This window comes from Mustela erminea, chromosome 20 (genome assembly GCF_009829155.1).
Source record: "Mustela erminea isolate mMusErm1 chromosome 20, mMusErm1.Pri, whole genome shotgun sequence".
In the NCBI taxonomy this organism is placed as follows: Eukaryota; Metazoa; Chordata; class Mammalia; order Carnivora; family Mustelidae; genus Mustela; species Mustela erminea.
The window spans coordinates 26,408,722-26,420,871 of record NC_045633.1 but is presented as its reverse complement, the minus strand read 5'-3'; the positions used below and the strand labels follow the sequence as shown (position 1 = coordinate 26,420,871).

Here is a 12,150-nt window from a genome sequence, read left to right as displayed (position 1 = left end):
GCCGGATGACGGTGTGGGGCAGCCCGCACGGCAGGGCAGTGGCCTGTGACCACAGCCTCATGGTGTCACCCTGGTCCTCCCCACCCTGTGCCTCGTGGTGGCTCCAGACAGCGCCTCAGCCCCCAGGGCGCCCATGTTGCTCTGAAGCGTGGCTAGAGGGGCAGGCTCTGGTCTGGTGGGAAGTGGGGGAGCCCCGCCTTAGGTGTGGGGGATGCTGGCTGGGAGCGGTGGGCCTCAGGGGAGACCTCTGGGACCAGCGGGCTCCTGGGAGGGCAGGGAGTGCCATCCTACCTCCGCTGCCTGGCAGCCATCTCCTGGGAGACAGCTGCTGGGGGCCAGGGCCAAGGTGGCTGAGCCTCTTCCCAAGGGGGTGCCCTGCGGTGGGTGGGGGAGGGGCAGGTGGGTGTCCCCCGCCACATACACACACCCACGCCAGCACTCCAGGGACAGTCACTGTTGCCGAGCATTCAGACATGGGGGAGGGAGGGTGTTTCCAGGTCTCCCTGAGGCCCAGCATCTCTGCGGCGGTGCCAGTGAACATGGTCAGACCCAGCCTGCAGCTCCATCAGGCCACCACCCCCACCCCAACACAGGACATGGGCAGAGGTCCCAGACGGGCCGTGACGTGGGACTTGAGTCCTTCCTCCATAACTTCTCTGAAGCCAGTTTCTTTATCAGTGGAACGGAGGTGACGCACTGGGCCAGGCGAAAGGGAGAGCCATGGGCTCCAAGAGGTGGAGGCCCAGCCCCGGGCCCAGCCCACAGTGGGTGTCCTTGCTGGACCAAATCAACCACTTCCCATCAGGGGCGCCGACCTCGGTGACAGGAGGGTGCTGCAGGGGCACTTCCTCCTCCCTGGTGACTCCTGGACGTGGCTGGAGAACTCCGAGCCCTTCTGGCTGCCAGAGGCCCGGCGGCTCACAAAAGCAGCCAGGTCCAGAGCAGTGTGCATGCCGAGAGGGAGGGCCCTGCTGTGTGCCTGGTTCCGTGATGCACATGGCCTGGAGACTCCCACTGGCCTCTTCTGGGGAGAGCATTCCCTCCCTTTTTACAGAAGAGAAAATGGGCTCCAGAAGATTGGGGGCATTCCTTGGCCACGTGGGTGCTGGCCCTGCCCACCCGGCACCTCCTTCCTGGGCTTGGTCAGGGACCCCTGTTTAGACATATCTTGCCTTGGACTCGGGGGCCCTGGACCTGGGGGGACCTCATGGCCATGCTCACCTGGCCCCTGGGAGTGTGGCTTGGGCCGATCCTGGTGGCTAGTGCAGGGTTAAGGATGGAGTCTGGGGGCTCACAGGCAAGCACCCCCGTGTGGGGAGCCTCAGCCCCCAGGGCTGGAGGACAGCTGGGTTCCAGTGCACCCCGCACAGCATGTTAGAGGTGTGGCAGAGCTGGCCACGCTCCCGCCCCTCCAGCGCCGCCTCCCCATCTCCCACAGGCGCTGCTGCTGCTGGGGGCCACCGCGCTGGCCTGCCTCGCCCTGGACCTCCTCTTCCTGCTCTTCTACTCCTTCTGGCTGTGCTGCCGACGGCGCAAGAGCGAGGAGCATCTGGATGCCGACTGCTGCTGCACCGCCTGGTGCGTGATCATCGCCACGCTGGTCTGCAGGTGAGCGCAGGGCCAGGCCTGGCCAGGTGGGGGCGGGGCCGGAGGGGGGGATTTCTGCCCCCTCCGGTAGGCCCCCCCCGCACCCCCCCCCGCCTGCAAGGGATGTGGCTTCATCCGCCCCCGCCCCCCGCCCCGTCCTAGCGCTGGCATCGCCGTGGGGTTCTATGGCAACGGGGAGACCAGTGACGGCATCCATCGGGCCACCTACTCGCTCCGCCACGCCAACCGCACAGTGGCAGGGGTCCAGGACCGCGTGAGTGGCCGTCCGATGGGAAGGGGGGGCTCTGTTCCTGCCCCTGAACCCTGTGTCTGCGTGTGTGCCCCAGGGGTGGGCATGTGCTGGGAGCGGGTCTGTGCCCGGGCTCACCGGCCCCCGGCCCGGCGCAGGTGTGGGACACGGCGGCCGCCCTGAACCGCTCGGCGGAGCCCAGTCTGCAGAGCCTGGAGCGGCAGCTGGCGGCACGGCCGGAGCCCCTGCGTGCAGTGCAGCGGCTGCGGGGCCTTCTCGGGACGCTGCTGGGGTACACAGCGGCCATCCCGTTCTGGAGGAACCCCGCCGTGTCGCTCGAGGTGCTGGCGGAGCAGGTGGACCTCTACGACTGGTACAGGTGCGGCTGGCCCTCTCTTCTGCCCCCCTGCCCCAACTGGCCTCTAGAGCCCGGGGTCTGAGGTTTGGTGGGTGGGAGGCGCCAAGTTCCCCAGGACCTCTTACAAGAGCTGATGGCAGCCCCCTAGGCCCCCAGTGTTCCAGAATTGCCCGTGGGTGCCCCTCTGGGCCCCACACATACCCTCTGTGTGCCCACAGGTGGCTGGGCTACCTCGGCCTACTGCTGCTTGAAGTGGCCATCTGCCTGCTGGTGCTGGTGGGCCTCATCCGCAGCTCCAAGGGCATTCTGGTTGGGTGAGTCTGTGGGCCTGAGGGCCGGTGGGGAGCAGGGGGGCGGCACCCACAGCACCACCTTCTGAATCAGCCCTGCCTCCCCCTCGCCCATCTGTGGGTGTAGCCGTAGGTCTGCCAAGGGGTGAGACCCCACCAGCTCATGGGGACACCAGGGGGTCACACCGGAGGCTCTGTCCTTGGCCTGGAGGCCTTGTGGGTTCAGATCCCTGCCGTGCGGCTTACTCAGCTGGCCACCTGGGGTGGGTGGCCCCCGGACACCGATGCTCCGTGTCCTCATCTCAGAGACGAAGGTGGGGATGGCTCGTCCATAGGGTAGTTGTGAAATGTTGGCCTCCTTTCCCCCAGGACAGCTGAACAGCTGTGTCCTGCTCCCACCTGGGCCAGGCGCTGCCAGTGACAGTGCTTGGGGGAAAGGGAGAGCCCAGTGAAGGCCAAGACCTGTTGTCTGCTCGGGGGAGGGGGAAGCAGGAAGACCAGCCGCTTCCTGAGCTCTGAGCCCCACTGCAGCCCACACCAGGTGGGAGAGAAGTCCATCTGTGCCTGGCCTTTGGGTGGCTCTGGCTAAGGCCAGGCCACGGGAGAAGCCATAGCCCTTGTGTGGGGAGACCCCCCGCTCAATGTTCCCCGGGGCCCTGGCCCTCTGGCCTGCACGCCAGCCTGGGGGATGCTGATTGGCTTTCTTTGCCCCAAGGGTCTGCCTCCTGGGCGTGCTGGCCCTGGTCATCAGCTGGGGCTCACTGGGCTTGGAGCTGGCCGTGTCTGTGGTGAGTGGCAGGGGTATGCGTGATCCTGGTCTGCTGGGCCTAAGCATGGGAAGGGGTGGAGAACGTCACATGCCTCTTGCCTGGGACACCGAGGTTCCACGAGGAGTGCACACAGCATTCACATGTTACCTTCCGGGGCTGAGAACAGACCTGGGCTGCAGGCTCTATCTGTGAGAGCTAAAGGGTGGGGGACCTGGCTTGGTCACCCCATCTTCCTTGCCTGTACCCCCCTAGGGCTCAAGTGACTTCTGTGTGGACCCTGACACCTATGTGACCAGGATGGTGGAGGAGCACTCGGTGCTGAGTGGGGGTGAGTCTGCAGCTGTGTCTGAGCCAGGACCCCAGGGGCCAGGCTAGGGAGACCCTGCTGAGCTAGGCCAAGGCATCCTCTCCCTCCTGGCCCTCAGTTTGGGGGAGGCAGGACCTACGTTGATCAGGAAGTTAGTAAGTGAACAGGAACACCTCTGTGAACGGGGGGTGCTGAGGATGAGGACATGGGCTGTGTTGAGCCAGTGATGGGGGGTGGGGTGAGGGTGGGGACAGGTGACAAGGGGGGCAAGGCAAGTGATGACATGCTGCTTCAGAGCAGGTAGCAGTGTGGCCTGCCAAAGAGGTAGCATGAAAATTGAACAAGAGGAGGGTGTGTGTTTTGTGCAAAGGCCCTGAGGCAGAGACAAACTTGGTATGTTTGTGAGGCAGAAAATAGACCAGTTGGGAGAGGAAAGGGTGGGGAGCCCAGCAGGCCAGGTCAAGGACAGGAATTTGGGCTTAATTCTGGGGGGTCCATTGGAGGGTAGGAAGCCCAGAAGAGACACGGTCCAAGATTGGATTGCCTCATCAAAGCATCTGTGGGCTGCTGGAGCGACAAGGTCAAGCAGGAAGGCAGGGAGGCTGTTGGGCTCCTCCAGTCAGGAGATGGGGTGCCTTGAGCCAGCAGGGCGGAGCATGGATGGGGACGTGCTGTGAGGCAGCAGGACAGGGGTCCTGGAGAAGCCGGGTGTAGGGAGGGAAGCGCTAAGGACCTGCTCTCTGCCTGAGCTGTTGTGGTCACCGGATCTGTGGACCGAGGTGGGGGCAGGGAGCGGGTCCGGCGGTGAGGGTGGGGGCCACAGTGTGATGCCAGTTGGCCGTCCCAAGAGGCAGCTGCATGTGGGGCTCTGGGGCTCAGGTGCAGCCAGAGCTGGAAGGTGCTAAGCTCGTGGGTGTGCCCTGCTATGGGTGCTGCATGTTCCTCGAGAGAAGGGTAGAGGCACTGTCCCCGCAGGGACAGGGGTTCTAAGTGGCCTTAAAATGCTGGCCTTCAGAGGACCGTCTTCCTCTTTGCCTTAGAAAGCCACAGGGATGAGCAGGGGGCTGGTTTTTGGCTTATCTGGTTGGAGGAACAGGTTCCACCTGAGCCCGAGGAGCCCCCAGGAGGGAGGGCTGTCTGCCCTCTTCCCCCCATGGGGGAGGAGTGGCCCTGCTGTGCCCCCCACTGCCCCCGGCCTCTCCAGGTCCTCACTGCTGAGGACTCCCGGGTCTTTAGCAAGCGAGAGCAGCCCCCAGCCTCAAGGGAGTGTGAGATCCTGCCTGGAAGCCATGGGCCCCCCTCCCGGGGCCAGACAGAGCCAAGGCCAGCATGCCGGCCCCTCTACAAGCGGCCAAAGTGAGCTGCGTGGGAGCCCAGGCCCGAGAGGCCGAGGTGGGAGCAGGGCAGGAAGGGGGGCCAGGCTGCGGCCAGCCCTGTGCACCTGCTCTTGTCCTGGGCCTCGGGGCCCCAGGAGGGAGGCACCTGGGACTCCAAAACCACAGTGCTGCTGCAGGGATGGGCGCTGAGCCCCCTGAGTCTGCAGGTCTGAGAGCCTTATGGGCGTGGGGCAGGCACACGGGCTCCCCGCTCCTCCTCAGCTCCAGCCAGATGTGGGCCTCCTGGGGTTTCCAGAATCACAATTGTAAGTGAATCCCATCTTTAAATGTTGGACACAGAATCGACACATGTTTTAATGGGGAGTAGACAGGCCACCTGAGTCCTGGGCCCTCCCGACAGCCATGTCCAGGTCCTGTCCCCTCCTCTGCCAGCCAGGAGCCCATGCATCCCTGCGTCTCTTCTGACCCCTTGCCCACCCCCAGTGCCTGTCTGCTGCCCCAGGGGGAAGAGAGGAAGAGGGCTGCATCCCACGGGGCACGTGTGCATGCTGTAAGGATCCTGCTTGGAGCAGAAGGGTCTGGGCCCTGGCCCTGGGCTCCCTGCAGGCCATAGCTCCTCACACATGTGCTTGAGCACACACAGGCACAACATACAGACACCTGCACATGCATGTGTGCAGAGACATATGCACACATGGACACGTGCACACACATACATGCATACAGACACGCGTGTGTGCATACAGATGTGTGGGCATTTGTGTCTGTCCACACCTCGTGCAGAAATACACATACACATGTGCGCACAGTATCCATGCAGGTGCACACAGGTGCATGTAAGCACACACATGGGCTCACACGGGCGCGCACACGGCTCATGCACACGGCCGCCCTCACACCACCGCCTTGACCTCTGTCCGCAGACATTCTGCAGTACTACCTGGCCTGCTCTGCCCGGGCCACCAACCCCTTCCAGCAGGTGAGTGCTCGCTGCTTCCGCCTCTGGGAAGCCCTGTGGCCCTCAGCCCTTCTCAGAGGCCTTGAGATCCTGGGACCTCAGGAGCGGGGGGGTGGGGGGCCGCTGGATGAATGCCACGTTGGCGTCGCTAACTGCCCCCGTGGTTAGCGCCCTGATGCCCTTGGTGCAAGCCCTTTGGGGTGGACTGCTTAATGCCCCCCAGGGACTGGGGATTCCTGTCAGTTCCTGGGTTGTGCCAGGGCCATCCTGCAGGGCAAAGCCAACCTCAGGCAGGGCAGGTGCAGAGGGGCCCAGGGATGTCTCACCGGGGGAGGGGTCCTGGGTCCGCTGTGGAACACCTGAGCCGGAGTCACAGTGGAGTCTAGAAGGAAATGCTTTGGCCCACTGGCTGTCACTGCCTGTGATTGTGCAGGCCCGGGGGATCGTGAAATGCTCCCGGCTTTGAAGTCACCATGCTTTCGGTGATCGTGTGTGGGCAGCCTCCTGGGGACAGGAGCAGCTTCCCCAAGGGCTCCCCTGGGGCCCCGGCCCTGCCTGACCTGGGTGTGGGTGGGACTGGGGGAGGGGAGCCGGGCTGCCCTTCCCCTGCCGGAGTCAGCGGGCGTCTCTGTGGAGCAGAAGCTGTCTGGCAGCCACAAGGCGCTGGTGGAGATGCAGGACCTGGTGGCTGAGCTTCTGAAGACCGTCCCCCGGGAGTACCCGGCCACCAAGGTGAGCAGGGCGCCGCCCCTCCCCCACCCTTCCTCACAGAGGCTTCCCCTCCTCCCCTTCACTGCCCGTCATGGCCCCGGGGCTTTGGGCTAGGTTTTAAAAAATAATGTAGCTCTTTAGCTTAAAAATAATACCAACTCTTTGAATTTTTAAAAAAAAAAAAAACACGAAAAGGGAAAATGGGGACAGATGTGGGAACAAAGGAAGGTCCGCCCCCGGCCCTTGGAGGTGTTCTGGGAACTGTGGGGGGTGGGGTGGGGAGGTGGCGGCTTTTCCCTCGCAGTGTTCTGGGTCCTGAGCATTCTGTCCACATGTCTGTTACCACGCTCCTGACGAAGTCTAGCGTCCCTGGGGGTCAGCCTGGGGGCGGCGGAGAGGGGTCAGCCCACAGACGTCCTGCCCTTGTGCACCCCACTGCAGAGCGAGGCGGGGGCTGGGGCACATGTGTGCACACAGCTGAGCTCAGACTTCTGTAACAAGCTGCAAAACTTAAGGAAAAGATGCACATAGAGACACACTATTGCAGTTGCTTCTTACTTTTGTTCGGGCCGGGGCATCATCTGGGTATTTTGCGAGTGAGTGGGTAGGTAGCTTGGGGTCCCACTGGGGAGCTCCGAACCCCGGGGGCCTGAGACAGCCAAGATGCGCTCCCTCACCCGCCAGAGGCTAGAAGTCAAGGTCATCAACACCAGGTATGGTCTGGGCAGGCATCTCCTGAGGCCTCTCTCCGTGGTGTGTAGACCCCGTGTTCGCCCCGGGTCCTCATGCAGTCGTCCCCCTCTGCCTGTGTGTGCCCCAACCCCCTCCTCTTACAGGACCCCACTTCCATGGGATTGGAGCCCCCGTCTCGTGACCTCCGCTTGCCTTAATTACCTCCTGAAAGACCCCGCCGACAAATACAGCCCCCGTTCCGAGGTGTTTAGGGTCAGGAATGCAACATAGGAATTTGGGGCAGGGGGTGACTATTCAGCCCCGAATGGCGAGTCTTGTTGTCTGGGGATCCGCTTCAGAATTGCTGGGCGCTCTTGGGACGTGCGCCACGGAAGGCCGTGTCGGGCCCTCTGGTTGGTCTAGAGGCACCCCGTCCACCCTGGAGGGTTTCTGTCGGGTCGTCTGCCCATGGACAGGATGTGGGCAGAGGTGCCCATGCCCGTGTACACACAGAGGGGCAGACACACACTACGGGACCAGGCTTGCTCTATACAGAGTGTTCAAATAATGTTTCATCACTTAAAATAGCATGATAATTTTCTCCTTAACTGTTCCTGAAAGTAAGGTTCTTCCAGAGAACCAGGCCCCCATCAGGAGCTACGTGGGCATTTGCTGTCTCTCCTGTGTTGACAAGCGTTCATGGGTCCCACTTACCCCAATATGCTTCTGTCCTCAGCAGTCCCTTTGGGGCCAGGACACAGACTCTGGCCCTCATTTCTAGAAGCCGAAGGTCCTCAGGGCCTGGGTCAAGACCACGGGGTCAAGGGCTGTCTTGATGGCAGGGAATGGGTGGACAGGCACCCGGAGGGCTCCCAGAGGACCTATGCCTGGCTCAGGCCCCCCCCGCCGACCGTGGTACTGACCTTGTGTGCTATGTGTCCCCGCCTAGGACCCCTTGCTCCGTGTCCAGGAGGTGCTGAACGGCACAGAGGTGAACCTACAGCACCTCACTGCCCTGGTGGACTGCCGCAGCCTGCATCTGGTGAGAACCGGCCTCCCGAGCCAGGGCGCGGCAGCTGGGGGCAGGAGTGCTGCTGGGGGGCTGGCAGAGGGTACCGCTGGGGGGCAGAGAGTGCACCTGGAAGTGCAGCTGGGGGGCAGGGGTGCAGCTGGGGGGTTGGGGGGCAGAGGGTGCAGCTGGGTGGGGGTGGGGACTTGGAGAATGGGCGTGTACCCATGGGTGGGGGGCCCGAAGTCCAGGCTGGAGCCGGGGGGCTGTCAGGCGGCGAGCCGCGGGCTGGGCTGCAGCTCCGCGCGGCCCCTCTCACCCTGCCTTCCCTGTCTCTCTCCGGTCTCTGTGGGCCGTGCTGTCCCCATGCTGTCTGGCCCCAGGACTACGTGCAGGCCCTGACGGGCTTCTGCTACGACGGCGTGGAAGGCCTCATCTACCTGGCACTCTTCTCCTTTGTCACGGCTCTCATGTTCAGCTCCATCGTCTGTAGCGTCCCCCACACCTGGCAGCAGAAAAGGTGAGGGGCTCAGCGCTCGCCCCCGGCCACACCGCTGGCAGGATGTTGTCGGGATGTGCCTTCTGGACACCACTGTCCTCCCCCGAGACAGCAGCAGACGGCCTCCTCCCCGGCTGACTCTCTGTAAGCTGCTGCGGTGCTCACAGGCTAGCATGTCCGCGGCGAGCAGCCCCATTTCCCGGATGGCAAACCGAGTCTAGAGGAGCTCCCGGCCCAGGGCACGTGCAAGTCCAGGGCAGACAGGTGGAGCCAGCTGTCCTGCCCGCCGGCGCCGGTTCCATGCCCCACGCGCCTCTGCACCTCTGACCGGCCGGCCTCAGGGTGTCCCGTCTGTCTCCCCGCCCCTCGGGGCATGTGTGCAGGGCTTGTACATGGAGATGGCAGCTGTCCAGCTGTGGGGACATGGAGCTTCCACAGGGAGGGCCCTGGGCAGCTGTGGCCTCCGTGACCTCTTCAGCTGGATGACCAGGATGGCAGCTACTTCCTGTGGGGCTGTTCTGTCCTTGTCTTTGAAGTGGGGGTCCTGGCAGCTCCTGCCTCAGTCTCCCTGGTCAGTTCTGCATTGAGGTGCAGGGAGGAGCCGGGCCCCTTCCCTTGCTTGGGGCCTGACACTTCATCTCTCAGACTCCCACCTCCCCTCCCACTGGGCTGTGGCTGCTTCTTGGTGGCCCAGATTAGATGACAAGGACCTCAGCTCAGATCTCTATCCTCTGTCTGGGGTTCTGCACTGGCGATGCTGCCGGTGGCGGTGAGGGTGGTGATGGTGATGACTGTGATGATGACGGTCCTGAGGACGGTGACAGTGGTGGTGGCAGTGAGGAATCTGGCAGTGATGGTGGCAGTGGTAGTAAAGGTGGCAGCCCTAGGGAAGTGGCTAAGAGAACAGACCTGGAACCACATGGCCTGGGTTTCAGATTATTGCTTATTAGGTGATTGTGGGCAAGTCGCTTCACAACTCTGGGTCTCTCGTCTCCCTAACTGTGAAATGGGGGTCGTGAGAGACACCCGTCTTGGGGTCGGTAGGCCCCTCGGTGAACCGCTGCGTGTAAGGGCTTAGCCCAGGGCTTGGCTGGTCGTTGCTGCCCAGCGGGCTGCTACCCGTCCTGCTTATCTCACTGCAAGGGGCCCAGAGGGGAGGCCCTCTGCGCAGAGTCACAGAGCTGGCACTCGGGAGGAGGGACGGGAGCCCCGGCTTGGCAGACCTGTGCCCGTACCACCGGGTAGCCTGGCCCCAAGTCTGATCCGGAGCAGGCAGGACGTGAAGAGAGCTGCGCGCGCCCAAGGCCTGGCCCCCGGCTCCGTTGCCTCACCCCGCAGCAGCCTGAACAGAGCGGACAGAAGGCCAGAGCACAGCAGAACGGGAGCATTGGGCTCAGGCCACCCAAAGGTGCAGGCTGGGACCTGCAGGGCCAGGAGAGGGCACCCCCACTTCCAGGCCTCAGCTCTCTCCGCCCTGCGAGGAGGGACCCTGCCCCATCCCCTGAAGGCAGACAGCATCCCTGTGTACAGGCTGAGGGTTGGCATCCTTGGCTCCCCCGTCTCAAGAGGACACGACCAAGGTGGCACGTCACGGTGCCGTGGGCCGTGGGCGAGCACGCCAGGATCCGCACGACGTGTGTCTGCCTCTGAGCAGACCCGCCCAGGGTCCCTGGCCGGCTGCCCTGGGCCGGGCTGTGACAAGCACTGGGTGTCCCTCCCTGCAGGGGCCCCGACGAGGATGGGGAGGAGGAGGCGGCGCCCGGGCCAAGGCAGACGCACGACAGCCTATACCGCGTGCACATGCCCAGCCTGTACAGCTGCGGGAGCAGCTACGGCAGCGAGACCAGCCTCCCGGCTGCAGCGCACACCGTCAGCAACGCGCCGGTCACCGAGTACATGTGAGCCGCGCTGGAGCAGGGGCGGGGGGAGGCAGACCCCGGCGCGCCCGCCGCAGTGAGAAGCTGGACGGAGGGGCGGGGGCTGGAGCAGGAGCTGCCCTGGCTTCTGGCGGGGTGGTCCCGGCAAGCCTGGGTGGTGGCCGCAGTGAGGCCACTCGCTCAGAGAGAGGCTGTAGGGAGGGTGTGGGGCTGCCTGGGTGAGGCCAGGGGCCAGCCTCGTAGTGAGGGGCCCCTCCGGGCAGGGGTGGGCCACCTAGGGCCGCGCAGAGCTCTCAGCTACTCTGCCAGTGGGCCGCATGTAGGCTGGTGAGAAGAAGGTCCAGGGTCGAGCAGGGTGGGCACTGGGTCTGCCCCGGGGCGGCCTTGGACGAGCCCTGGGCCTGCCGAGGACATCGCTCACGGCCCCCTCTCCTCACACTGCAGGAGCCAGAATGCCAACTTCCAGAACCCCCGCTGTGAGAACACCCCCCTCATCGGGCGCGAGTCCCCCCCGCCCTCAGTAAGTCTTAGGAGTACGGGGTGGTGCCGGGGTGGGCTGTGCGCCTCCAGTGCTGGGGGGAGGGCTCTCCGGTGGGCGTCTGGTCTGAGGAGACAGTGCTGAGTGGGCCCCCAGGCTGGCCTGGAGGTATGTTGGGGCCCAAGTGGGCTGGGGCCACCTGCCTAGTGGGTCAGCTTGGCTTCAAGGGGTCCTGGCTTCTCTTTTCCCCGTCTGGTCCACTTTCATTTCTTTCATTGACTTCCTGAGCTCAGAATAGGACCCAGCCTCTGGCTCTTCCAGCCAGTGTCCCCTCTGTGCTCCGGGATGAGACAGAAAAGAGAGGGGACAGGGCGGTTTGGTGCCAAAGAGAAGGAGCTTGCCAACTGAAAGGGGCCCTGGTGGCCTTCCTGGAGGTGATGGCCTGCAAAGAACAGGGCCAGAAAAGCTGAAGGCCACCCGCCTTGAGAAGCGTGCCTGTGTAGTGGCCTTGGGGTGCCCATGGCCCGGATCAGTCTGTGTGGCATACAAGCTACCCATCATGCCCCAGCAGCCCTTTCCAGTGGCCTTCCACTCCGGCCCCCCCACAGCCTGGCATTCAGGCCACCCTCTCTCTCTCTCTCTTTCTCTCTCTCTCTCTCCCCCCTCCATCCCTCCCACCCTGGGCCCTCCTAGCGCTATCTGGCGGCCCTGGACTCTGGCAGCCACACAGGCTGGCAGTTTAAGCCCATGGATAGTGGCCGAACGCTGTGGTGGCCGTGCCCTCAGAGTGACAGGTACTGACCTGCCCCAGGTGGCCTGCACCGCCTGCCTGTCACGCCTCCGTGCCTCATGCTCTCCGCTCACGGCTGCCCCCGTGCCAGGGCCGGCCTCCGGCCTGGGTCTCTGCTCAGCCCCCGCTGGGCCAGCTCTGGGCCACGACGAGCTTGTCCGTTCCCTGGCCCAGCCGGCGATCTCGTGCTGGCCTTGGGCCCACAAGGCTCCCATCCAGGGCAGTGCCCCCCCACACCCCCAGCCCAGCTGCAGACG

The 12,150-nt window shown here is 64.2% G+C and overlaps 1 protein-coding gene across 3 annotated transcripts in view; it reads left to right on the top strand.

The window, feature by feature from the left end:
- The window catches only part of TTYH3 (tweety family member 3), a 28,559-nt gene that overhangs the window by 12,172 nt on the left and 4,237 nt on the right, over nucleotides 1-12,150 (top strand). The window contains exons 2-14 of one of the 3 annotated variants that reach the window (XM_032326847.1): nucleotides 1,439-1,608; nucleotides 1,750-1,861; nucleotides 1,996-2,216; nucleotides 2,414-2,509; nucleotides 3,201-3,273; nucleotides 3,508-3,583; nucleotides 5,823-5,878; nucleotides 6,497-6,589; nucleotides 8,190-8,282; nucleotides 8,633-8,769; nucleotides 10,473-10,646; nucleotides 11,070-11,145; nucleotides 11,797-11,897. In XM_032326847.1, the coding sequence (XP_032182738.1) occupies nucleotides 1,439-1,608; nucleotides 1,750-1,861; nucleotides 1,996-2,216; nucleotides 2,414-2,509; nucleotides 3,201-3,273; nucleotides 3,508-3,583; nucleotides 5,823-5,878; nucleotides 6,497-6,589; nucleotides 8,190-8,282; nucleotides 8,633-8,769; nucleotides 10,473-10,646; nucleotides 11,070-11,145; nucleotides 11,797-11,897 (1,478 nt within the window). Of the gene's footprint in view, nucleotides 1-1,438; nucleotides 1,609-1,749; nucleotides 1,862-1,995; nucleotides 2,217-2,413; nucleotides 2,510-3,200; nucleotides 3,274-3,507; nucleotides 3,584-5,822; nucleotides 5,879-6,496; nucleotides 6,590-8,189; nucleotides 8,283-8,632; nucleotides 8,770-10,472; nucleotides 10,647-11,069; nucleotides 11,146-11,796; nucleotides 11,905-12,150 lie in introns of those variants that run through there. The other 2 variants (XM_032326848.1, XM_032326849.1) reach the window with 2 other exon arrangements.